Source organism: Mesocricetus auratus, unplaced genomic scaffold, assembly GCF_017639785.1.
Source record: "Mesocricetus auratus isolate SY011 unplaced genomic scaffold, BCM_Maur_2.0 Super-Scaffold_100011, whole genome shotgun sequence".
Lineage (NCBI taxonomy): Eukaryota > Metazoa > Chordata > Mammalia > Rodentia > Cricetidae > Mesocricetus > Mesocricetus auratus.
This window is the reverse complement of record NW_024429195.1, coordinates 22423753-22450180: the sequence shown is the minus strand read 5'-3', so window position 1 is coordinate 22450180 and position 26428 is coordinate 22423753. Positions and strand designations below refer to the sequence as shown.

The following is a 26428-nucleotide window of genomic DNA, read 5'->3' as shown; positions in this document are numbered from 1 at the left end:
CTTCCAGTAAAGGAAATTCTCTCTTCAAAGGCATCTCTAGAGTGCCTGATGCCGAACCTTCGTGTTTGAGGCCTTCATAGTACTCTTTAGATCTGCTACCAGAATCTCTTTTTTCCAGTAGACTGTTGACAGCGGCTTATTCATGGCCTCGGCAGCGCTCAGGGCCCCAGTGTTAGTGTCCTTTGCCGTGCTCAGCTCTTCCCCGTGGTTTCCTCTCCCGTGGTTTCCTCTCTCGTGTCCTGGGCTTTCAGATTTTCATGGCGGTTGTGCTTTTTCTGCCGGGAGAAACAGAGCTGTGTTCCTGAGACTTGACTTCCTGACTTCCAGTTCATCTAAGGATAAAGTTGTGAACAGTTTGGGATTTAAAGGGCTCTCTGCGTGCACTCCTAATGCCTTTGCGGTTTTGTTTCTCCACTCTGCTCATTGAAACATTTGCTTTTTCTTTCTTCAAACCAGCATAATGACTTTAGTTGTAAAAGCCTTGATTTTTGCAGTTTGTGCTGTCTTGTGTAATTTTGCCAACTTGTGTAAAACAGACTTTGTTTTAAACATCAGCTAAAGAAGTCAAATTCTCATTTTGAAGTGTCTTGTTTTCCTGGGATTGTTCGTTCATGTGGGCAGTACTGGACTCCAGTTGGTGGAGTGGTCCAGCTTGGGCAGCAGAGCTCCTCAGGTAGTTTCTCAACCCCTGTCACCTTAGCAGTCCCGTGAGAGTCTTGTCCCCCGTTGCCCATCATGAATGGCAGAGAGAGAGGTCTGGTGTACCCTCTCAGTCTTCAGCCAGGTTGGAGCATGCTGCTCAGTGACTGGGAACTTCCCGTGGATAGCTCTTCTGTAACACTGCAGCACCGGTTACTTTAGTCTGCTGGTGCTCAGTAAGCAAGCGGTTTGTCTTTGAAATTCAGGCACATGGTGCTCGGAAGAGGAGGAGGGCTGGCATGTTTCTCAGGGGTTGGGGGCAGTTAGGTGGATATGTGCACGTCTACTTTGGTGGTGGTTCTGTGGAATCTTTCTAGGTGGTTTTTAAGTTAATTAATAGGGTCTGGGGAGGAGCCTCAGCTGTAGGAGCACTGACTGCTCTTCCAGAGAACAAAGGCTTGATTCCTAGAACCCACTTTGACAGCTTGCAACCGGCTGTAACTCCAGTTCCAGGGGATCCAGTCCCTTCTTCTGGCCTCTGCAGGCACTGCAGAAATGTGCACAGGCATATATACAGGCAAAAGACACAAACACACAAACAGTAAGTAAACAGCAGACAAGAATCAAATAGGAAATGTAATTCTTTTCTCTTTCCCTTCTCTGGTGATGTGTTGTGCCCTTTCAGGCTTGCTATGGAATCCTCAAGGTGCCAGAGGGCAGTTGGCTATGCCGGACATGTGCCCTGGGGGTTCAGCCAAAATGTTTGCTATGTCCCAAGAAAGGTGGCGCTATGAAGCCCACTCGCAGCGGAACCAAGTGGGTGCACGTCAGCTGTGCCCTGTGGATCCCTGAGGTAAGCCTGGGTCCTGAGAGCGTCTTAGTGGAGACGGGCCTGGTTTTCAGGTGGAATGGGCAGGTGGGTGGGAGTGATTTATAGGCGGCACTGGAGCTGAGGGTCCACACTGCTGCTGAGCTCTGCCATCACTGCCTATGCGGGTCTGTAGGAGGGTCCCTACAGGCGGCAGTGGCTTGGGCTACAGCTGGGTCATGTCCACACATCACCCCACCAGTACTTTTATGTCCTGAGGGTGGCCATGCTACGGTCCCTGCCAGTCTGTGTGTGGCATGTGCAGCACCACGGTGCTCTGGGCCACACGTCTGTGAGTTTATTTAAATTCTTACTCAGCCTCAGCCTTGTTAATTTCAGGTCTGGTCTAATTTATTTCCAGTCCCAGACCTTAACTAATTTAATTTGCATGGCTTGTGATGAGTATATCATTTGTGATTCAAATCCTAGTATTTTTAGTATGTGATTTGGTGTGGTTTTTTTTCCCCTTTAGAGGAAAACTGTGGGTATGATTTACATCAAGGTTTCACTGGTTCGATATTAACCAGTTTGCAGTTCAGTGATCCAGGCTGAACAATACCATATGTGTCTTGGTAGATTTTTACTTGTAATATAGTTACATGTTCTGATGGGATACGATTAAATATAGTTTATCTGTTTGCTCACTTCATGATTTAAATATATTTACAATGGGTATTTTTAGTCTTGACAAATGCTTGTCGATCTAGAGATTTGGTACAGTGTTTTAATTAAGACAGGTGTATTTGCCATCAGATACTAGAAAGAAGTATAAACTTCTAGATGAGTTTTTACTTACTGGCATGCTGGTGTCATATGAGGTTGAGCTCAAGGCTCTCCTGCTGCTAGTCCAGAGCTGGGCCCTGGGGTCTGTGTTAGGATTCTTTTTTTTATTTTATTTTATTTTTTTTATTTGTTGTCCTTCCTCCCTTCCTCCCTCACTCCTTCCCTTCCTTCCTTCCTTCCTTCCTTCCTTCCTTCCTTCCTTCCTTCCTTCCTTCCTTTTTCCCTCCCTCCCTCCTTCCTTCCTCCTTCCTTCCTTTTCTGAGACAGGGTTTCTCTGGCTTTGGAGGCTGTCCTGGAACTAGCTCTTGTAGACCAGGCTGGTCTGGAACTCAAGAGATCCCCCTGCCTCTGCCTCCGGAGCTGGGATTAAGGGCATGCGCCACCACCACCCGGCCTGTGCTAGGGTTCTAATGAACTCTGTCACACCCATCTTGCTGTTTTGGATCTCTAGGTAAGCATTGGCAGCCCTGAGAAGATGGAGCCCATCACGAAGGTGTCACACATCCCCAGCAGTCGGTGGGCACTCGTGTGCAGCCTCTGCAATGAGAAGTTTGGGGCTTCCATACAGGTAACAGCTCAGTCAGAGTGTTTCCCTGCTCTGTGTGGTAGGGAGCAGGATGCGGGGAGGGGTGGGCTTTGAACATCATTAGTTGGTTAGGAGAGGAGAGCTTTTCTGGAAATCCACCTGGTTGTGGGGGCAGTTCAGTTTGCCTGCCCTAAGCTTATGGCCGCTTCTTTCCACAAGTAGACATTCGTGGCTCGAACCTGAGTCTTAGACACTCCTTGGCTGTGGCACTCTAACGATTCCTTTCCTACTTGGAGTCAGTCATATTACACCACAGCCTAGAAAGTCCTCTGCCTGCCAGCTGGGGGTGCCAGTAGCCGAGGTGTGAGGCAGACCCATGCTTTTCACACTGAGAAACCAGTCCTGGAGCACTAGTTGGGGAAAGAGCAGGAGCAACTTGCTGCCCTGGGTGCTCTTTGGAGTCTTACCTGGTCTGAAAATAGTCTGGACTACTGAGAGCCAGTCTGCATGTAAAAATGCTGATTGCATTGGCATGTCCAGGTACAGGTAAGTGCAGAGTCATGAGGTCGGCAGAATTCAGGAGAAAGTGGTGTCGATGTGCTTTCTGTGTCTTCATATTGCCTGAAACCGAGTAATCGATTTCTGGGACTCATTGATAACTAGTCAATTATGATTTGAGGCCTGGAGTCCTGTGTATGGCTGAGATCTTAAAGGTGAGGTCTGTCTCTTCCTTTGGGATAGACCCCGCATATGTATCAAATATTTTCTCTGTCTTTCTGTCTCTGTCTCCCTCTCTGTTGAAATCTGGGAGGCTGAAACACTATTTTTGGCAACTTCTTTCAATGCAGGGAATGCAACCGGGACAGGCATGCACTTGTCAAGTGCGGTCCTGATTTTAAACACATTAATTACTTCATTTGGCAGAATATGTTATATTTTGGCTGATCTATGGTTCTTTGAATAAGGTACCCAAAATCACTGCTGGGTGGTATTATATTCTTTTCCTGTTTTTAAACAAGTTCAAAGTGGTTTTACTTTTCATTATTACTATTTCTACTGGTATTCAGGCATCTGAAAACACTAAAATGAGTATCAGGGCCAGCACAGGGCACCTGAGGGGATTTGGTTTCAGGACCTTAAAGTTGTGGTGTTTTTGTTTTTTGTTTTTCTTCATCAGTGGAATTTGTTGAAAATGAAAATGAGAAATGCCTCTGACTGAGGTTTGGTCTGGGTAGAGAGAATTAGAGGAGAGGTCAAGAAGGATTTGAGTGTTTGCACATGTGGGCAGCACTCACACACATGCACGCGCGCACACACACACACACACTTACACTTTGCTTGTTGCATATCAGGGAAAATGGCTGTCCCCGTGCCTGTGTTAGTTGCTCTTTTGAGTTTACCAACCCTGTTCCTTACTTGGTGTTCCATGAGCGGCAGATGGGAGCCCTGCTTGTCTTTCAAGGAGAGGCGATGTAATGGCTTTTCTATTGCCATTGACCTCTTTTCCCAGAGCATTAATTTGAAGAAGGGGCCAAGGAAGGCTGATGACTTTTCATATCTTCACATACTAGATTTTTATTAAAAGAATTCCTCTCCAAAATGTCTGCAGCTGGGAAGACTCTGGTTTATGTTTCTGTAACATCTGTTTGCTGAGTCAACCTGAATAGGAAACCCCAGAGGAAGGCCATTTGGCGTCTTTTCAGAGCCTTGTATAAATATTCTGCTGCAGCTCATTTCTCTTTAAGGTTAGAATGCCTGGGTTAAGTGTAGTTTAAGCCAAACACAGATTGTGTCTCAGTCATCTGTTCCCACTTTTACTTCCCACTTGGCTTCGTGCTGCTGGGGAGAAGTAGTGCCTTTTCCTGATAGTGGCCAGGTGTGTCTCTGTGTGTGTTCTGCCACCAAAGCTGGTTTCACACGTTTCTTGTAATTGAGATTAGTTATAAAGGTAGAGATTAATCTTAGTGCATATGTTTTAGGTGGTTGGAATTGGGGGTGGTGAAGGGGCTGGGTTTTTATAGTAAAGGATTAAATTGTGGCTGGCACTGAGTTGTATCTCAAACACTGAAATGATGAGGGGGAAATCCAACTCCAGTCTCTACTCTCTGTGGTTATGTGATGCAGGGTCTGTTGAATGAGTTTAATTAAGCTTTCCAGCTATCCCGGAGCACAAGATCCTTGGTTGTCTGTGCAGCCCTGGCATGCCCCAGGGATCCCTTGGCCTCACACAATACAGTTGCTTTTAAGGGACTGGCTTCAGCCTCCGAGAGGTACCTCTTTCTAGGGATTTGCTCAGTGAGATCAGACGGGCGAAGTTAATCACTTTGCTCCTGCTGGCCAGAGGCTTGTGTCGGGATCAAAGGCACTAAATTGTAGCCCTGTGCAGGCGGGGAGGGAGCAGGGTGTTCAGTGCATCTTGATGAGGCCTGGCCGCTGTGCTGACTTCCCGGGGGCCCACAGGAAGGGAGCCTCTGATGCAGTGGTCATTCTGCACTAGCAGGGAGGCCTTTCTCTATCCTCCCTGAGCTGCTTCTTGTCTGTTATTCTGTCTTCCTCTGGCGTGATCCTGGATGCTGCTTCCAGGAAATCTGCTTGTATTTACCTACCTGAGTTGGAACCTTGTCCAGCTAGGGGTTGCACCGAGGATTCAGTCTTTTAAAACCTTCTAGGAATGTGTGTGCTGAGGAGATTCCTGTTCACATTTTGTATAAAACCACATGAGCACAAGTCTTGAGAACTAGACTAATGCCTCAGAGTATCCTCTGTACATGGAGTGCATGTTTTTTTAAGGGTTTTGCCATCCTCATCTACAGGGCCAATTAGTTGTACACTCCCCCTGCCTCCCCTGAGATTGTAATGCAGCGACTGAAGCAAGCTATAGTTTGGGCTGTGAAAGTTTTACCTGCATTGTTCCCCAGTGGCCTTCCTTTTCCTGTTCATCCTTGTCCAACTTTCCTGTCTCAGTGAGTGTGCCTCTGTCGTCAGGTGGGGTGGCCAGCACTAGGGGCTCTTGTTACTGCTGCTCTGTAATGGTCTCTGCGTGTTCTTTGCAGTGCTCTGTGAAGAACTGTCGGACAGCCTTCCATGTGACCTGTGCTTTTGACCGTGGCCTAGAGATGAAGACCATTTTGGCAGAGAATGATGAAGTCAAGTTCAAGTCCTACTGCCCAAAGCACAGCTCACACAGGAAACCCGAAGAGAGCCTGGGTGAGGGGGCTGCACAGGAGAACGGGGCCCCTGAGTGTTCTCCTGGGAGCCCACTGGAGCCCTTTGCCAGTCTGGAGCAGAACAGAGAAGAGGCCCACCGCGTGAGTGTTCGCAAGCAGAAGCTACAGCAGCTGGAGGATGAGTTCTATACGTTCGTCAACCTGCTGGATGTGGCCAGGGCCCTGCGACTGCCCGAGGAAGTAGTGGATTTCCTGTACCAGTACTGGAAGTTGAAGAGGAAGGTCAACTTCAACAAGCCCCTCATCACCCCAAAGAAAGATGAAGAGGACAATCTAGCCAAGCGGGAGCAGGATGTCTTGTTTAGGAGGCTGCAGCTGTTCACGCACCTGCGGCAGGACCTGGAGAGGGTAATGATTGACACTGACACCTTATAATGACTTAGAGAAGAAGATGTAAAGAGGCGAGCACTTGCCCAGAGCAAGAGATGATAGCCAGTTGTTACTCTCAGATTCTTGTACACACTACAGCATGGGGTTGTATTGGCTAAATATATTATGGGCTGGTAACCTCACTGCAGTGTGCAAGACTGCCAGTGTGGGAGCTGCTTTCTGATGACTTTCTTTACACACTTTCCCAAGATCAGATGGGGCGTACCTCCATCTCCCGCTCGCTCCTGTCATTGTAGCGCTGGAGGGGATTGAGCACCAGGAACACCACCACAGGGTTGACTCAGCATTGTTTACAGCCTGATCTTGAGAACTGGGATGTGTCTGACTTACGGGGGAGGGGGCAGCAGTAGGGGAATTTCTTGTTCAACCTGGGGAGACATTTCCTAGGGGCTGATGAAAGGCTCATCAGACAGAGCTAAGCACTGCCTCCCAATGGCCCATCTTTGCTTCTAGGCTAATTCACAGGGGCATTCCCAGCTCTGTTGTGGAGCAGAGCAGGCTATGGGTGCTGATGTGTGTGCATGGACTTAGACACACACTTGTTACAGAAGACACTTAGCAGTGAGGTGCTAAGTCATCACAGAGGTTGTGTACATACAGTGTGTGCTTGTGTGTACATGCATCCCTGTCCGCTCTCTCTCTCTCTCTCTCTCTCTCTCTCTCTCTCTCTCTCTCTCTCTCTCTCTCTCTCTCTCTCTCTCTCTCTCTCTCTCTCTCTCTCTCTCTCTCTCTCTCTCTCTCTCTCTCTCTCTCTCTCTCTCTCTCTCTCTCTCTCTCTCCTCTCTCTCCCTCTCTCTCTCCCTCTCTCTCTCCCTCTCTCTCTCCCCTCTCTCTCTCCCCTCTCTCTCTCCCTCTCTCTCTCTCTCTGTCTCTCTCTCTCTCTCTCTCTTTTCTCTCTCTCTCTTCTGTCTCTCTCTTCTCTCTGTGATGTGTGTGTGTGTGTGTGTGTGTGTGTGTGTGTGTGTGTGTGTGTGTGATTCCTGGTGCACAGGGGCATTGGGTCTGTCTGGAGTCCTTAGTGGTCTCAGTACACTGCATACACAGACATGTGTTTGTCACACTGGGTTGCTGATGAAGTGGCTGTTGGCTGCCTGGAGCCTCAGCTGCTGGCACTTCCTTCAGCCGTTTGCGGCTTGGTGCCGCCCGCCCCCACCCTCCATTACCTCTGGAGTCCCAGTCCGAACCGCTCTTCCTGCTGCAGGAATAATTAGGAGTGGACTGTCCTCCCCAGGGTCTCCAGCTCCCTGAGGTAGTTTTGACTGAGGCTTACTAATTGGGGATGTGTCTTCAGCCCCTCTCACACCTACTCCCCTGACTGCTAGCTACCTATTAAATTCATTAGTGTGGCAGAGCTGGGATGCAGAGTTCTGGCCTGAAGCAGCCTGTGCTAAGAGGCACCCAAGTGGCCTGCAACAGTTAATGCATATCTCCCTCAAGCCCCTCACTTATTAGAGAGGAGTGATTCATCACCTGCTCAGCAAGAGAACTGACTCCTAGATGATTTGAAATGAGAGTGTAGGCAGGGCAGGGATTGACGGCAGATGTACTTAGCCAAAAGGATCAGTTCTCACAGAGGCCTGTAGCACCTTGTGAGAGATGGGTAGTCATGAAAGTCATGTTAAGTGCTCATTAGAGGCCCTTTTAGTACACACCATCTAATGCTGGCTTTTTGTGATGTCCCTTTCTAAACCATGTTAGGATTCTGTAAGGTGGCTGTTGTCAGGCTAAGGGGAGGCAGGAGCAGGTTGATGAGGCTCCCATACTCCCCCTGGTGGTTAGTGCAAAGAACCACATGCATTTGTGGTATGTTACTGAGAAAGGGATTCAGGGTAAATGGGTATTATGGTAAGAAGGTACCATTCTAACCCAACAGCTGCTGTAATTGGGGTGCATGGAGTCAGATAGTCCTCAGGAGTGAAGGACTAGAAGTCTTATGTTTTGACTGTGTTTGTTTCACAATCACCACAGAATAAAAGTGTAGAAAATGCTTGTGGTGTACTAACTCTTTTTCTGTATTTAAGTTAACTGAGATTAACATACACTTATAATTAAATTCTGAACTTTTTTCCGAGTCGTCATTTTGCTTTTTAAGTAGAATAATGCCTGTGATGTATTAGGGAATAAATCAGGGTTTGTGTGCGAGTGAGTGTGTGAGTGTGTGTGTGTGTAGGTGGCATTACTTAACATTTATTGTTAAAAACTCTAAAGTTTTAATGAATTCAGTGTCAGTGTAAAAGGGTTTATTTATAATGAAAAGTTATGTTTTCCTCATCTGCTCTGAGTGCTGTCTGAAAACGCAGAAGTCTGTGCCAGACCCTGGAGAGTTGTATAGTGCTTTGCAATTATAAACAAGTGTATCAGGCCAAGGGCTCATCAGGGCAGGCATGACAAAAGAAAAAAAAAACAAAGTTACAATTAACTTGTTTTCTCAGTACGTTAGTGATCTGCCTATTTATTCAATATCAGTACAAGACAGGCATTCAAGAAGGAGGTAACACAGGTGACTGGAATCAAGGCATGTGGTCATTCCTAAACTAACGAGTGAGTAGCAGTCATTAGAAATGCAGGTGACTCAGTAACTATGTTAATGGTTCTTTCGACAAATGAACATCTCGGGGGCCTTGCACACCTGGGTACCAATTCTGGACCAGAAAATTAGATGGATATCAGGAGGTGCTGAAAAGAGAGGATGATTGGTAATGTGATGGGCGACTCTCCAAGTTCTTAAGGCTGCCACCTCACTCTTACAGGATTCCTGACCATCTAGTTAGGAAATTTATTGCATCTGCTTAGGAAGATGTACTAAATATTAGCTCAGAAACGGAGTACTGGTTCGGATAAAGACATTCTCCCTCTGCACTAAGTTGTATTGGAAAGGCGCCAAGTTCTAGGGGGACAGTCCTATGGTTTGTCACTTAGTGGAATGGAACTTTTTGAAAACCCACTTGAGACCACAGTTGTTCCCTGAACAAAATGCATATAAGGCATTGGTGTGGTGAGCATTGCTTAGAGTTAAGAAAACCCACTGCAACTATTCCTGGCTGGTAGACTGATAGGTCTCAGGGTAGAGTCCTTGATGTAACAGTAACATTCTGGAAACTTAAAAGTGCAAACTGGAATCATCAGCATTGTTTCTGATTGTGACCTTTTGGTTGTGAGCCTACCCTTTGATGGCTTGGATGTAGTCTGGTGTTGGGACATGAAGTGATGGGTTTGGCTTCCTGATACTAGCAGCTGAAGGAAGATGAATTGGGGAAGTTTGACTGAGTGATATCAGTCAAGTTCTCTGGGCAAAGGCCATGAGGCCATGGCTAGATTCCTGCCAAGAATGCCTTTTTTTTTTTTAATGTTTTGGTCTACTTTGGGGAGCTCAACTCTACAATTGTTAGCTAGCCAGAGCTAGATCAATTAGATCTTACTGATCCCAGCTAGGAAACATGGCCTTTTTGCTTTGTGGATTTACTTAGAAACTCCTCATCTGAGATCACTGGAAATAAAGGAGTTTTTCTCAACTTAGAGGCCATGGTAAATTTCCTGGCATACAAGCCACCAAAGTTGAGATCGGCTTCCCTACTTTTATTTTTGTGAATCAAGTTTGAGATGTATTTGCTATCCATCAGAGTTGAATATCAGCATAAACTAGAATGCCCATTTCATGTTTCCAAAAATCACATTTATCTTTATGTAAAATCTGACTTATGTGTACTATCCAAAGTTTTGAATTTGAGATGAGGATTTAGGTTTGATTCTTTGTTTTTGAGCTCCCACCCATAATCTCATCTGGGTGGGATACTACTTATTAAAGAGAATGAATAGCCTGCTAGCCATTTCTAATCCCTTGTTGCTTAAGTTTTCTCTAAAGAACACCTACTTCCTTGCCTGGGATTATGGCTGTCAGAGTTAGCTAGGTCCAGTGATATTATATTTAACTTAGACAAGGAGAGTGATTTTCTTTTTAATTTTTTAATCAGCCTATTTTTGACAGTATTAATAATGTAAGTGATTAATGTAGAAATAGACACGGGAAGACCCTGATAGTCAAGTCAGTCAAGGTCAGCAAAGTGGTAGTGTTTGCCTTCCTGTCCTGTCCTGTAAACTGGCCTGCCTTGACACAGCTGGGATTGTGAGGATTAGAGAGTCTGAAGACTGAGCCCTGGTGGTGGTCAGTGTGCAAAATGGCATGGCTTGTGCCAGAGAAGCAGCCAGTGAACTTTGAATTTGCAGCACGACACAAAGACTGCTCAAAAGAAGGATGTGTTTTTAGGGTGCCATTGATGATAGTCAGGAGCCTGTGGTCATCCACTTCTGCCACTGCCACTGAGGTTATTGAGGTTTTATGGGCATCTTCTTGAAGAAAGGCTCAGCTGTTCAGTGGTGGGCTGCAGCTGACATTTTGTCTTCAGGCCCATGCAGTCTAGTCACTTTTGTTTGAGACAGGGTTTCCCTGTATAGCCCTGGCTGTCCTGGTACTAGTTCTGTAGACCAGGCTGGCTTTGAACTCAAGAGATTCACCTGCCTCTGCTTCCCCAGTGCTGGGATTAAAGGCGTGCGCCACCACTAGGCCAATCCAGTGTCCCTTTTACCAGGGGACTTTAGGATCAAGGGATCAGTGGGATTTAGTGACTTAATTCTTTAGTTTTGATGACAGGTGGCTTTAAGGTAGATTACTGACAACAAACTAGTGGATGTGTACATGATCTGTGTGAGTGGGGAATCTTAGCATTTGATCTTTCAGTTACAAATGAACTAGAATGAGGTTAGTAGCGGTTTTAAACTGATGATCCATAGATTCATTCATTATCGGTTCCTAGGCATTTGCATACCTCTGGAGTACACTGCACTGCTGGTCTGGCTTTGCAAAGTTGTACCCAGTGGACAAGCAGCTCATCTGATCTTCCAGAGAACCTTGTGCAAGGGATTCGTCTTATGCCATGGCCTGGAAGACTCTTGATAAAAGCATGCAGGGAGGTTGCTTCTGAATTTGCTAGGTCCATTGACAGTAAGATTGCTGGGATGACACTGTTGGATGGTAAACAGAACTTAGGCACAAGGCAGCAAGTCCTGAGCAAACAGTAGAGGTCTCTACGCTGCAGACTTGGGGGAGGAGTGGGACTCTATTCTGTGCGGCTCCTCCCGTGTCACTCTGGCTGCTGCAGACACTGAGGGAATAGACAAGCGTAATCCTTCTAGTGGTAGGATGAAATGCTTAAAGCATGTTTGGATTTCACATGTGTGTCGGGGCCCGAGTAGGGCCAGTGTGTCTCAGGTAAAGGAAAACTGAGAGTACTGAAGTATTACTGTATTGCTCACTTAGAATCTTTATTCTCTACATTCTAGGTTCGGAACCTCACTTACATGGTGACCCGCAGGGAAAAGATTAAACGATCTGTGTGCAAAGTCCAGGAACAGATTTTCAGTCTTTACACTAAGCTCTTGGAGCAAGAAAGAGTTTCAGGTATGCATTAAGCCATAGAAGGGCAAAATGTAGGGCAGGGGTTTGTAGCCTTAACACTGCTGTTGAGGGAAAACAGTTGCTCTTTCATCTGTCCTGTAGAAAGTTTAAATAGTACAGCTGTTCATATTTAAAGACCATTTTTAAACATTATGTTATAGGGAAAGAGCTAAATTTGGCCTTAAATAGGATTTGAGGCCTGTAGCATATCCCTGCTGACCAAATAGAAGCAAGTTGTAAACCTTACTTGTCTCTCCAATTCCTTATGTAAAGTTGTAAACCTTACTTGTCTCTCCAATTCCTTATGTAAAGTGGGAATGCTAGCTCAAACTACCTCTTGTAACTATGGGGAGATTAAGATGAAAGTGACTTCATTGCAGTGCTCTTGATGAACATGGGGTAGCTACAAAGGTATGCATTCTCTAGCCTTTGGAGCGACTTGACATGTAAATGTTAAGACTGCTTACTCACCACATAAACTCATTTTATAACACATAGGGTGGACTTCTGAAGCTACAGATGGAATTCTGAGTGTGCGGACATTTATTGTCTTCTATTTACATTGTTCTGGCCAGCCAAAAAGGAAGAAAAATGTTTGGTGTATGCTTCTTCGACTTCAAACTGGGCAAGAGTTTTACTCTTGAGATTCATTTGCTCTTTAAGTAGTCTGGTGTAGAACCATGACCTCTAAAGTATGCTTTTAGCACCAATGTTCTGTGAGGACAATTCAAGGAGTTTCATGGAGGAAGTCTGTCCTGGGATTTGTTCAACACTTTGAGTCAGGGGCAGGTAGTTTTGGGCTGGTCTTCCGTGGAAGAGGATGAGTGGTTCCACCTTGGACTGCCCTTTAAAATTAGAGCAACAGCATTCTTGACACTTGGTGTGTGCTGAGTCATAGTCGACTCACTCTTCCCTTTCTGATTTTTGTGGTCTTTTCTCTAGATAATTATGGCATACAAACAACACATATGTTGTTCAAAACTGTTGAAATCCAAACACTGGCTCAGAATTAGATACATGTGACCAGATATAACTTGGCTAGCTGAACACACAAAAATGACCGAGGGAAATTTCCAATATTAGTAACGTTAACTTAGATGTGTTCTTGCTAAGAATAAATATTTTTCAGAGGGACCAAGTGTTTTTCATTATTGGAACTTGAACTTCAGTTGCAAACAGTTGAATGTAAGTTTTTCACAGTACAGCGTCATAGGTAAAGCAGTGCAGGTTAGATCCTTTAATGTTATCCTCCAGCTCTTCATTCTTCCATTGGAAGCTGGTGTTGCCTGGGATGGTTAATGTAGTGTACCCTGCAGAGTCCTGCCAGCTGAAGCTTTTAGTACTTGCTATGGAATCAGTAATTGATTACCCATGAAGGATGATTTTCGTGTGGCTTGAAAGCAGTTATTTTTTTATGAGTATCACAGGCAGCCACTTGCATCATGGCTGAAGTTTATAGTTGGCTGAGTGAATGATACTCTTTTCACAAGGTTAGGATGTATTTTGGATTATGACACTGTAATGTAGATTCATCCAGAATTCTTGGTACTGCTGAGCACGATGGTCAGTTGAAATGACTTTTATTCTTCTGTGGGATGGGCGAAGTCTTCTAGGGTGACTTTTCATTGCCATTTCTAGACTCTGATGCTTAAAGTATCCTGCCTTGTAAGACAGATTCAAGGGCAATGACCATGACTTTACATGTGTTCTTTAGAATTCATGGCTCAAACTGTTGTGATTCTGGGAACAAGTAGGGAGAGCATCTTTGGGGGAAATGGTGCTTATAGGAGGCCTATCTTAGATACTTTTGAGAGACATAGGCTCCAAGTCCAGTAGATAGAAATTACAGTTCAGACAACATTGAACCCTCGTCACCTTTGTTTCCTGCTTGGGTATTTCAATAAAACCAACAGAAAACCCACCTCACACGTGGCTTTCATAAAAACAGACTCACTCCAGTGATTGTGTTTTTGAGAAAGCAGGCATTTCCAAGCCAACAGTTTGCCTCAGCCGTATTGCTGTGCCTACAACTGATGGGTAGTAAGGTCTTGTGAGGGCTCCTGTAATACATTGGAGTTGAACCTTACTCTCCGCAACAGGAGACACAAAATGTGAGAATTTTTTTGTAGCTGGTCTTGATACTCTTGCAGAAACATGGTCCTTATGTCACCAGTAGTTTTCAGACCAGGTTAATGAGTAGGAGGGTATGAGATAAATTTGGTGGGTCATGACTAACATACAGAACAAGTGTGAAATAGACTATGAAGTGTCAGGCGGGAGAGATGGCTCAGTGGTCAAGAGTGCTTGGCTGTTCTAGCATTTCAGAGGATCTGGGTTTGATTCCCAATACCCTCATGGCAGCTCCCAACTGTCTATTTTAATAAACTTCAGTTCTAGCTCCAGATCTGACACCTTCTTCTGGTTTCACAGGCACTGTACCAATGTAGTACATAGACATACATGCAGGCAAAACACCCATACACATAAAATAGAAATAAAAAATTAAAAAAATAGAAGTATCACTTTCTATTGAAGAGATGAGAATTGATATTATTTCATAAAATGTAAGCTTTTACTAAGTTAAGCTAAGACACTTAAGTTGTATGATTTACATAAAAGACTAACTTATCTTTAACTTGGACAACAAATTGAACCCAAATAGATTTTGCATATAATGAACTTCTTTTCATATTACATGTCCAGAATTATTGTGAATACCTACCTTTATTCAGTTTATATATTTACATGTATTTTTCCTCAATGGCCCTTTGGAGAAACCGTGAACGAACACTCTAGTTAGTCTCAGAAAGGGAAGCGGTGGATGGTGACTGGAGATGGTACAGTGGCTGCTATGTAGCCAGGTAGAGGAAGTGCAGCCCTTGGCAAGACTCTGAATGGATTCTCCTTTGAAAGTCAGATCCTCTTTGAATTTTGTTTGTCCTTGAACAGTTTCAGGAAAATTTGTATTTTAGTGGCTTTGGAAAAAAATGTAGTATACTGACTACTTAGATTGAAAGCAGATTCCGAATCAGGTCATGTCTTTCACAACATTCCCTACAAAGTGCTGGAGCCTCTTGGGTGGCATTTGTGTAATGATGCTTCAGTCTAGAACTTTATTCTTTTGGATTTGCTTATGTAATTTCCCCCTGTTTTTCTGTTTGTAGGTGTGCCTTCTTCCTGCTCCTCCTCACTGGAGAACATGCTTTTGTTCAATAGTCCTTCTGTGGGTCCCAATGCTCCCAAGATAGAGGACTTGAAGTGGCATTCTGCATTCTTCAGGAAACAAATGGGTAGTACTTCTTTGGTTCATTCGATGAAAAAGTCCCATAAGCGGGATCCATTGCAGAATAGTCCTGGGAGTGAGGGGAAGACCTTGCTAAAGCAGCCAGCTCTGTGTGGTAGAAGGGAGGGGCTGGGGGTCCCAGAGAGCTTTCTGAGCTTTGAAAAGACTTTTACAGAAGCACGTCTCATATCATCAGCACAACAGAAAAACGGTGTGGTGACACCAGACCACGGGAAAAGAAGAGACAATCGTTTTCATTGTGATCTCATTAAAGGAGACTTAAAGGACAAATCTTTTAAGCAGAGTCACAAGCCTCTCAGGTCTACAGACACATCCCAGAGGCATCTGGACAACACAAGAGCTGCCGCCTCCCCTGGAATAGGGCAGTCAGCACCTGGCATGAGGAAGGAGATTGTGCCCAAGTGCAATGGCTCCCTAGTCAAAGTGCCTACAACACCTGCCAGCCCAGTGAAAAGCTGGGGAGGATTTCGGATTCCAAAGAAGGGGGAACGGCAGCAGCAAGGAGAAGCCCTGGAGGGAGCCTGCCACCAGCACTCAGACTGCTCCCACCTGGGCTTAGGCCGAGTTCCAGGCAAGGAAAGGGCAAAGAACAGGTTAAGATCTGACAGTGAGAACGATGGGTATGTCCCTGATGTGGAAATGAGTGACTCAGAGAGTGAGGCATCAGAGAAGAAATGTATCCATGCCAGCAGCACCATTAGCAGGAGGACAGACATCATCAGGAGAAGCATATTGGCCTCTTGATGAAACAGACGGTGTGGAAAGCACGTGGCTTGTTGCTGGCCATGCTGAGGAGAGCTCTAACATGGGGGCAAGCAAAAACCCATTATTTCTGAGCTACACAAACATTTTTCCTTGCAATTCAGATTGAATTTTTTTCCAGAGTCATTTATAAATCATTGTTGTGAGAAGTTTGTGTTATTTGCAACTTGTTGAGGAAACAGAAGAGTAGATTGTAGCCACAAGACACTAAGATTAGAACCTGAGCTAAACACTAGAAATGAAGTGACAGAGAGGGCCAGGCTTCAGAGGCACCTTGCATTACTGCCCTCCACGGTTTTTTCCAAAGCACAAACTCTTGGATACTCAGAATCAGATAGAATTCTGATGTTATGAATAAATTCTATTTATAGAAGTCTTCATGTACTATTTATAGCCCACAAAACTTATTTTCTAGGAATGGTAAATGCTGACAGCATTTTGGCTCCCAGGCTGTGGGTGTGAATAGCCGGGACTCAGAAGCTTCAGCAACACTGGGATCTTGCACACCGTGGCATCCAGGGGAAGAGTTTACACAACAGGCATTGATGGAAGGCTGGAGGGACAGAGCTGAGCTACTGAAGTGAGACTTAGGACCGGTGTAGCAGGTCCTGAGCCCCGAGTGGGCTGTTGACATAGAGCGGGTGGAGAGGACGCTGTTGAGAAAGTTCTGTGAGAAAGGGCAGCCAAGAACCAAGTGTTACTAGTCCTCTTGACCTTCCTCTTTCCTAACTGCTGGTCCTCGGACCCAATTTGGATTTCCCTGGCTACTGCCAGTACTTGACCACCTGGCTTCCAATAATACAGTGACTATTCAAGTTCAAGTGATGAACTTCAGACTCTGGTGACTCTTACTCCCCAGAGTCGACCACTAGTGCATATTTGAGGAATCCAGGCTTCCACCATGAATGGATTCCTTAAGCAAAAGGGAAAAAAAAGGTAAAACAGGTTATATGTTAAAACAATAGAAAGGCAATATGTTGCGTCAAGCTCTTATATTGACTAAGGCTATATAGGAAAGAAGTCAATGTACCCTTGAGTAGGTTTTCTGGAGTTATAAACTCTGATTTGTAACTTGGACTTTCGAATTGCAAATGGCAATAACTAGTAAATTATCAGCAATAATAAATTTAGCATTAAATTTGAGTACAATGTTCTGTTTTTGCACTCATGTAGTGCGTATGTATTCAGACAAGTGGATAGTGTTAAAAGTCCTGTTATTTTCTTTGGCATTCAGTGTAGTTGTGAATCAGATTTAAGAGAAGGAAATAGCAATGAGATTTAGAATTAAGGGCGTTTGGAATAAGCCCCATTTCCCCTAAATTACCCTTAGTTTGTTAAATCAATGTTCAGATTCCTGATTCATTTATACATCTGTTTCCATGTGGCAGGGACATTCTGATATTTAATGAGCAATGCTTTGCGTTTGTAGAAGCTTTCAAGTCTTCCAGATGATCGTAAACAACAGAAAAGGCTTATTGAATTCCATCTTGCTATGCAAGTATTATCAGATGATCAAATGACAGATCTGATGCATCCCATTGTATGTATATTTTCAAACCAAGTCTTAACTTCTCAAGTACATTGTAGTAGCTAATTCAGGGGAGGGGAAAGGATGACCCAGGTTTTAGATTGACTATTTTTGAGCTGTGGAGCTCTTTTTGAGACTGCTGTCCAGATCAGCTTGTTGCTACTGGTATTTGAAGGTTCTTAGGAGTCCCAAGTTGTACTTTCGCTTGTAGACTAATTTAAAAATTAGATGTTTTGCAATGAGCAAAAACCTTTTGCTGGATCCAGGAAAAGGTTGGACTCTATCTAGTTATCTTTGGATTGCAGCAACAGCACTGGGTGAGAATAGAATTTATAGAGGAATAATTTGTGAAGCCATAGAAAGAAAAACTAAATTAATCTAGTGAGTGTATAGCCTCTCACCAGTTTAAGGGGCACCAGACCCATTTGCACTATTAGGAATGCTAGTTTTGTGCAAAAATAATGCCTTACCTGTTTTCCCCCCACATTTAGGTTGAAAAGCTTTCAAATGTTCCAAGTTTGCTGAACCAAAAAACAAAATAAAATAAAAAAATAAAAAAAAATTCCCCTACAAAAACAAAACAAAAAAAATAAAAGCCCACTTTTTATTACTGCTTTGAAGTTCAAATGGTATAGAGCGCGGTTTCTGACAGTGTAACGACAGCTTTGTAAGTTAGTTTCATGTCATGCTGGGAACTCTGTATGAGGCGGCCATACGCAGCGACAGCCCACTACCCACTTGCATTCTATTAGTATGGAGCTTTTTTGTTTGTTTGTTCTTCCTTGTGCATCCTGACCAAGAAATATCTTTTATTATGATCAATGTATTATGTCAAAATGTAGGCTAGTTAAACTTTTGTAAAGTTGCCTGGAATGTCATTTGTTAGGTTATGAACACAAAATTTAAATGAAGGGTTTTATGTGTTGTGTACAAATCTTAATTATTTTAAAATGGACAAACTTGTCATTACATTTGTAACCTTGTACAGAGGATTTTTCACTATGTGCCTAGCTTGGTGTCCATTCAGCTAAAATTGAAAAAAAAAAAGGTGCATGAAGAGTTAAAATCAGAAGTTAAACAAAGTATATGTAGAGATGACTATTTTATATTACATGGCCCAATCCTGTATTTATTTCTACCCCCTTTTTGAAAGTATTTATAAAACTAGTTGAAGACAGCTGTATTTTTTTGTTGAACTATTTAGTAGAATTTGTGCCTTTTTGTCTGTATGTGAATAAATGCTGTACATTTTGCAATACAACTTTAAGTGTCTGTTGTGTTAATCTGCTTTTGGTGAAGGGTCCTTACTGTGGGTTTGTTGTCTCACCGTTACATGGAGAATGAGAACTGTAGGGGACACACGTACAGAGGACATAGAATCACTAGGTTGGTTTCTAGACGTTGTCACTAATAGTTGCCCAGTGTGGGTCCCATTCCCTTCCACCCCTCCATGTGTCACCTTGAGCAGGATATTATTTAGATTTGAACACAATTATTGAAGTGACACAGACTTTAGGGTTCAAAGGCTGAGCTGTGGTTTACTATTCATATAACCATAGCAAAGTCATTAAGCCTCATGAGCTTCAGTTTTCTCAGAGCCTTATGCCTCCTACCTTGATCTCCCCAGCGAGGTGACATATGCCTGTTACCCTGTAACTTGGGAAGTTGAGGAAGAATCAGAAGGTACATTCTCAAAAATCTTCAAAAATAACACCCCTAAAAACATAATTGGGTGTGCCTCTGAGAGAGAACTCTTGTCCAGCATGTGCAAGACTCTGCTTTCCATCTTTGCTGCTGCAAAGACCAGCTTTTTGGTGTTTTACTGGAGTTGCAAAGCCTGTGCTAGGCATCAAACTGTGGTGAGCCATAGTTTTTCACCATTAGGATGCTCAAGGACTTGCTATGACTTGGTTAGCTTGCCCAGGCTGATGTTATTCCTGAAGATTGTATTTATGAAGTATGAAGTACTTAACATTTTTCAGAGTGATTTCATTAAATCCCTTTGAGCAGAGAACAATGTTAACAGGTCAAGTAAGAGGAACCGATCTACATTCCACAAAAAAGATCCCTAAGATCACAGGAGTGGGACTTGACAAAACTGAGCCTCCCTCTAATTTTTAGTTTTGAATATTTGCTATGGAAACAGTCTTACACAATCAGTGCAGTCAAATGCATCTTTGTGTTGGAAGAAGCAAGCCTGATGTACCATACACATCCCCACGTAGATTATGATTAGAAGCAGTGATAGCATGTCATTACCACTCTACTCATATTTATAATTTGCAAGAGTCTTTTCCAACATGAATAGCCAGTACTTGGCTAAATCCATGTTTACTTCTCCTTGTCCTCCTTAGTGACTATTTACTTCCATGTTGCTTGCTCTCATAAGACTCCAGAGAGAAATAACAGTGATTCTTCTTGTAAGGTCTTCAAGTTGAATAATCACAATAGCTCCCTAGGGAAATTAAGTCCCCAGGAGCCCAAGGAAGGGCCCAGTGTTGGCAATTCTGTAATCTGTGACGGGAAATGTGGCACCAGGGATTTGAGTTCATGTTTCCACCCAAAACAAGGAGAAAATGGTTCTGCCTTTGAAACATTAGCCATCTGCATCAAACAGCCATTAATTGCAACACTGAAATCTTTCCCCCAGTTTCTCTTTAATGCTCGCTCAGAACTGCATTAGATATTCAGCCTAGTTTATGCCACGGTTTTGAGAGCTGTCTCTGAAAAAGATTAAAAGCCACTCTAATCTATCCTGTGCATTCCTGGGTTTCTGCTGCTCTCGTGCAGCTGAATTCATTTGAGTGTACTGCTGTCTCAAGGGGGAGGGGTGTTAATTCTAAGATTATACTGATGCTTGAGGTTTGGGAATTCAGTTTTTCTCTTGTTTTAGGCATCGAGACTCTGAACCCTCTGTGAATGCCTTGTTCATCAAGGCCTCTACCACCGCAACCATTTCTGTTTCTTGTGGTTCCATCACCTCTTCAGGGTTCTTCATTTCTTGCTAGATTGTTGCAGCAGCCTAGTCTTGTTTCCTTGACTCACGCTGTGCTGAAATGAACTGCTTCCCCTAATTAGCTGTAACCTTGCCAATGCTATCTCCACAGTAACAACTTCCAAATGGCAGATTCTGTCATTCTGTACAGCCTTCAGAGGAGCCTCTAGACTTGGTAATTACTGGGCTTTGATTATCAAGTGGCAAGCACTGGCCTGTGTTACGTATACCGATTCGAATCTTTGGGCAGGCACTGTTCTCTTTTTGCCAATGAGGAAACTGAGGCTCACCATCTGTGGGGAGATCTGGAAACCACTCCAGCTAGTCTGGTACAGTCTCTAGGCTCTGCTGCTCTCAGTATGAAAGTAGTTCACATAAAGCAATTCACATCCTCTTGAGGACATACAGGCCTATATATGTGAACTTTACTTCATCAAATCATATATAGTAAAATCAACAGTTTTGGCTTTGCACATTATATTAACAGACTATGAGCACGAAATGACAGAAGTCCAGTCTGTTAGGGACTATGTTCTGCCTTTTGCCAGGAAGAATGGAACTACTTTAGCCATACACCTTCATGTAACATATATACTTACAGTAAAACAAACGCGTGTATGAAGAGAAAATACTGCTATTAGGAATGCAAACAATAGTTCTCTACAGTCCACCAATGTTTAGACGATAAAGAAAATTATTTAAAATCAGTTTCTGGTATGAAGATTGTTTTGACACTTCAAATTGAAGTAATGCAACGATTTCCAAATAAACATTTTTGGTGTGATATTAACCATAACAAACCTATTCATTTCTATAAATGGATGAGCAATGCTGCTGGATGTGGTGGTGGCTGTCTAATCCCAGCACTAAGGAGCCGAAGCTGAAAGACTGAGTTTGAGGCAGTCTCAAACAAACCAACAAAAACAAGAAATGCCGACTCAAGTAGCAAGGCAAAGCAAAACGAACGGCGCTCGTTCTATAACACTGCCAGTCTGCTCCGAGAGTCTCTTCATGGCAGGCTTGTACATAATAGACCTTTCATAGCATGTCTACCAACTGTGGGTTACTTGGTTATTTCACCTGTCTGGCTGGTGGTTCTAATGTCAGAATTATTTCCAATGGAAAAGTTTTTTTTAAAATGATGCACATCTTTCCCTCTGTTGTTTCCCCACACAACATCCTCAAAGGCAAACTTTCTCCCCCCACCCCTGTGGCTCTGCTCCAGCTTCAGTATTTGAATTGCTAAGTTCGTTTTGTTTAGAAAAGTTGGATTTTCCACAACTTGACTAGTATTTAGGATATGGACACTTGGGTTTTCTAGGTTTGGAAATATTACCAAGTGCCACTAGATAGAAAGACACCCAGGGAAGTTTCCAAGGTACTAATGAAGGGCTTTGGGGTTAGGGTTTGAGTCAGAAAGGGCAGGGTATTATACCAAGACTCCTGAAGATGGCAGGTGAATGACACATGTACAGATTGTTGGAAGCTCCAGGAGAGCAGTCACCCTGTGAGGTGGATGACAACAGCAAAAGCCTGCTTTCAGTAGCCGTGAAAGAAGGGAAATTTAGGAAACTTTCAGTGTGGCACTCAGGAGGGCTCAAATCTGACTAAGGAATGCTGTCTTCCCAGTGAGTGTTACAGAGGATGGGGACTTCTCCTTACCACAGGGCTTTCAGGAAACCCACACTGCACTTTCAATAACAGAAAAGGAAGGAGGGAGGGAGGGGCGGAGGGAGGGAGGGAGGGAGGGAGGGAGGGAGGGAGGGAGGGAGAAGTTTGCTTTCCTCACACTTTACTTGAGCAGTGGCAGGAGGCCATTTTTTTTAAAAGCCCTGCTGAGTGGGCTAGGTAGACACTGAGGCAAAGGCCCTTTTGGGAGCCCAGACAAATGTCAGGGGGCTTCTTAGACTTGGTCTATAGAATCCAGTCCGCATGGAGAAGATGTGGCACCTGTATCTAGATTAGAGATGACATACAGACCTTGGACCTTGTGCCCAGTGTCTTTTCCTTCACTTTGTCCTTTCCTTAGTTAATATCTAATTTAAATATGATGTATGTGCTTGTTGTGAAATATTATTTTAAGATGTGTTGCATTTGTTTATGCTATGAAATATTTGTTTAATGATGCAAAGATGTGCTGTATTTGCTTAACTCTGTAAAGCTGTGTTACTTTGCCTGTTTAAAACACCTGATTGGTCTAATAAAGAGCTGAACGACTAATAGCTAGGCTATTGACTAGAAGAGAGAGATAGGCGAGGTTGCCAGGCAGAGAAAATAAACAGAAACATGAGAAGGAGGAGCGAGAAAAAGGAGGAGAGGAGGACACCAGGGGCCAGCCATCCAGCCACACAGCCAACCATGGAGTAAGAAGAGAATAAAGACATATAGAACAAAGAAAGGTAAAAAGCCCAGAGACAAAATGTAGAAGAGGAGAGATGGGTTAATTTAAGTTAGAAAATTGGCTAGAATTAAGTCAAGCTAAGGTTGGGTATTTATAAGTAAGAATAAATTTCCATGTATTTATTTGGGACCTGAGTAGCATGCCGCCAAAGTGTAAAACAAAAAAAAAATAACAACAAACCCCCCCCCAAAGAACTACATGTGCTGGCTACTTTTTATGTCAACTTGACACAAGCTTACAGTTGTCTGAGAGTAAGGAACCTCAGTTGAGAAGATGCTTCCATAAGATCAGGCTGTAGGCAGGCGAGTCTATAGGGCACTTTCTTAATTAGTCATTGATGTGGGAGAGCCTAATCCACCGTGAGCAGTGCCACACCTAGGCTTGTGGTCCTGGGTGCTATAAGAAAGCAGGCAGACTATGTTCATAGCAGCATTATTTGTAATAGCCAGAACTTGGAAGCAATCTAGATACCCCTCAACCGAAGAGTGGATAGAGAAAATGTGGTGCATTTACACAATGGAGTACTATTCAGCAGAAAAAAAACAATGGAATCCTGAAATTTGCAGGCAAATGGATGGCACTAGAAGAAACCATCCTGAGTGAGGTAACCCAGTCACAAAAAGAGAAACATGGCATGTACTCTCTCATATATGGATTTTAGACATAGATCTGGGGAGTGCCAGCCTACAATCCCATGGCCAGAGAGTCTGGGAAACAGAACCTTCATTCACTGGCTGATGGAAGCAGAGGTAGACTCCCAAGGCTAAGCACTGAGCTGAACTAAAAAAATCCAGTGACAGAGAGGGAGGACTGATGAGCAAAGGGGTTAAGACTGGGCTGGTTTAACCCCCAGAAACAGCTGACCTGACAAGGGTTAGCTCTTGAATCCCAGACTGATGCCTGGGAATCCAGCATGGGACTGATCAAGACCCCCTGAATGTGGGTGTCAGTGAGGAGGCCTATGTAATCTATTGGGCCTTGGCCAGCAGATCAGTACCCATCCCAAGTATACACACGGACTTTGGGCTCCCATCCAACAATGTGAGGTGCACTCTCACCCTGGACTCCTGGGGGAGGGTCTAGGCCCTGCCCTGGATGAAATGACAGACTATGGACACCCCATGAATGGCCTCACCCTCCCTGGGGAAATGAGGGGATACTGGGGGCGTTGGGGGGGAGGGCACGGGAGGAGGGGAGACAAAAGGGAGAGGGACCTGGAATTGACATGTGAAGGAACCTTGTTTCTAATTTAAATTTAAAAATAAAAAATAAAAACAAACAAAAAAAAAAAAGAAGAAAGAAAGAAAGCAGGCAGAGCCATGGGGAGCAAGCCAGCAAGCAGCATCCTCCATGGCCTCTGCATCAGCTCCAGCCTCCAGGATCCTGCCCTGACTGCTTTTGATGATGTTACATGGAACTGGTAGTACAATAAACCACTTCCTCCCCAAGTTGCTTTTGGTCATGGTGTTTCATCACAGCAGTGATTAATCCACTACAGCAGTAAACCAGCTTTGTTCTGTCTCATTTGCCCTTTGTTTTTGGTAAGCTTTTTCCAAACTACAGCTCCAGACATAGGAGGTTGGAGTTGGGGTCTTCCTGCCTCAGCCTCGGTGCAGAGATTGTTTTAAATTGTCCCACTGCATTTGTTTCCTTTTCCTCTAGCTGGGGCTCTTATCTTCACTATTTTCCTCTTTTCTCTCTGGGGCTCTAGTATTCCAGTCATGCTCTGCTCATTTCCTTGCCATTCCTATCCACAGGAAACAGGTATTTTAGTGCACACTGTACTATCCTCGTTCCTTTACACAGTCTCCAATTATCAGAGTTCAAACAGTGATGGTTTGTATTGGCTTTGCTGTATTTTCATCTTTTGGTGTGACAGTCCTGCAATTAGTAGTCTGCTTTTGGAGAACAGCTGGTAATCAAGCCTGGTACCCTGAGCACAGATGAGGGTTTAGCTATTGAATTACACCCTTAGTCAGCAGTACTACAACCGAGCCTGATTTGAATATCATGGATACACAAATGAAAGAATAGGGTGACTTGGAACAACAAACAAAAATCCAACCAACCACCCAGATAACCCAAATGCCAAGACAGAAATGTAAGAAGAAATATGAAAAAAGTAGGGCAGCATGATTCCTCTGTGGAAATTACTAATTCCACAGCAATGCATTCCAATGAGAGTGAGTTAGATGAAATGTCAGAGAATTCAAAAGAATCACCTTCAAAAATGTTTAACAAAATCAAAGATGACACAAATAAACTTCTAAATAAATTTAAAGAGAACAAAAGCAGTTGAATGAAGTAAGTCAATACAGGATACAAAAGAGGAATTTAGTAAAGAGATACAAATATTGAAGAAAAATCAAATTTAAATTTCAGAAACAAAAATCTCAACATATTAAAGAAACTCAGTGGGAAGTTTCATCAACAGGGTGGTCAAATGGAAGACAGATACTATGAGGGCTTTAAAAAAGGTATTAATACATTCTGAGAATAAAAGATGAAGCAGTTAAAATGTGAACAGGACACTGCATATCATTAAAAGACAAAATACAAATCATGGGCATAGGTGAGCGTGGTGGTTTAAATAAGACATGTTCCCCATAGGCTCATGTATTTAACACTTGGTGCCAGGCTGGCAGCACTGTTTGGGGAGGTTATGGAACCTTTAGGAGGAAGGCTGTCACTGGGGACAGGCTTTGGGGACTTACAGCCTTGCTTCATTTCCTACCTACACTCTGGTTCTTGTGTGCAGATAAGACATGATCAGCCTGGTTACAGACCATGCCAAACTATACCCACCATTATGAACTCTAGCCCTCGGGAACAGTAAGCCAAAGTAATCTTTCTTCCTTAAGTTGCTCCTGGAACTATATTGCAGCAACAGAAGCTAATGATAAGCTGTTACCAGGGAAGTAGAGGTTTTGCTCTGAAGAACCAATCTGAGGTGCTTTTCTGAGTAATGTGATGGACTCTGAACTAGAGACCTAAATTTTTGATGAAGAACATGGACCTGTGAAATAAAAAGAGTGGTATGTCACTAGTCTTGGAGAGTACCCAGAGGCTCATGTGAGTTCTATCCCAGGCATCAAGAACATTTATATAGCCTACCACTGAATCAACGCCAGCACAGATACTACAATCTGAACGATGGCATGCTACAGAGTGTAAGGGATTCTGGTTTTAAACCTAGCTGTGGTATCTGCCTGTGACATGTCTGGCAAATATTTAACCTTTACCATACTTTCCATTATTGGGAAGGGAATCATTTCCACCAAGCAGATGTGTTGGATTATATGTGATGGTAAGTGCAAATGCTTACTGTTCCATAGACAGTAATAAATATATACCTGTAATATGCATACTTATCACAGATCCAGGATAAGTCTCCAATGAATTGTTTTAGGTATAAGTAAAATTGTAATCGTTATTTCTCCAGTAGAGATGCTAGTGTCTTTCTATTTTCACAGATCCAAGTGCTAACATCATACTACATTCTTCTGGTACATTTTTCCTTTCAAGAAATGACTTAGTTACCATCAAGTGAAAA

General features: G+C 43.6%; 1 protein-coding gene across 5 annotated transcripts in view; it reads left to right on the top strand.

Moving 5' to 3' along the window:
* Jade1 (jade family PHD finger 1) overlaps positions 1-18740 on the top strand; it is a 55790-nt gene extending 37050 nt beyond the window's left edge. For all 5 annotated transcript variants that reach the window (XM_005069676.4, XM_013113091.3, XM_040754456.1 and 2 more), the window contains exons 7-11: positions 1325-1492; positions 2742-2858; positions 5870-6391; positions 11771-11888; positions 15050-18740. In XM_005069676.4, coding sequence (XP_005069733.1) covers positions 1325-1492; positions 2742-2858; positions 5870-6391; positions 11771-11888; positions 15050-15933 — 1809 coding nt within the window. In that variant the 3' untranslated portion in view covers positions 15934-18740. The remainder of the gene's footprint in view (positions 1-1324; positions 1493-2741; positions 2859-5869; positions 6392-11770; positions 11889-15049) is intronic.
* The last annotated feature ends 7688 nt before the right edge of the window (positions 18741-26428 follow it).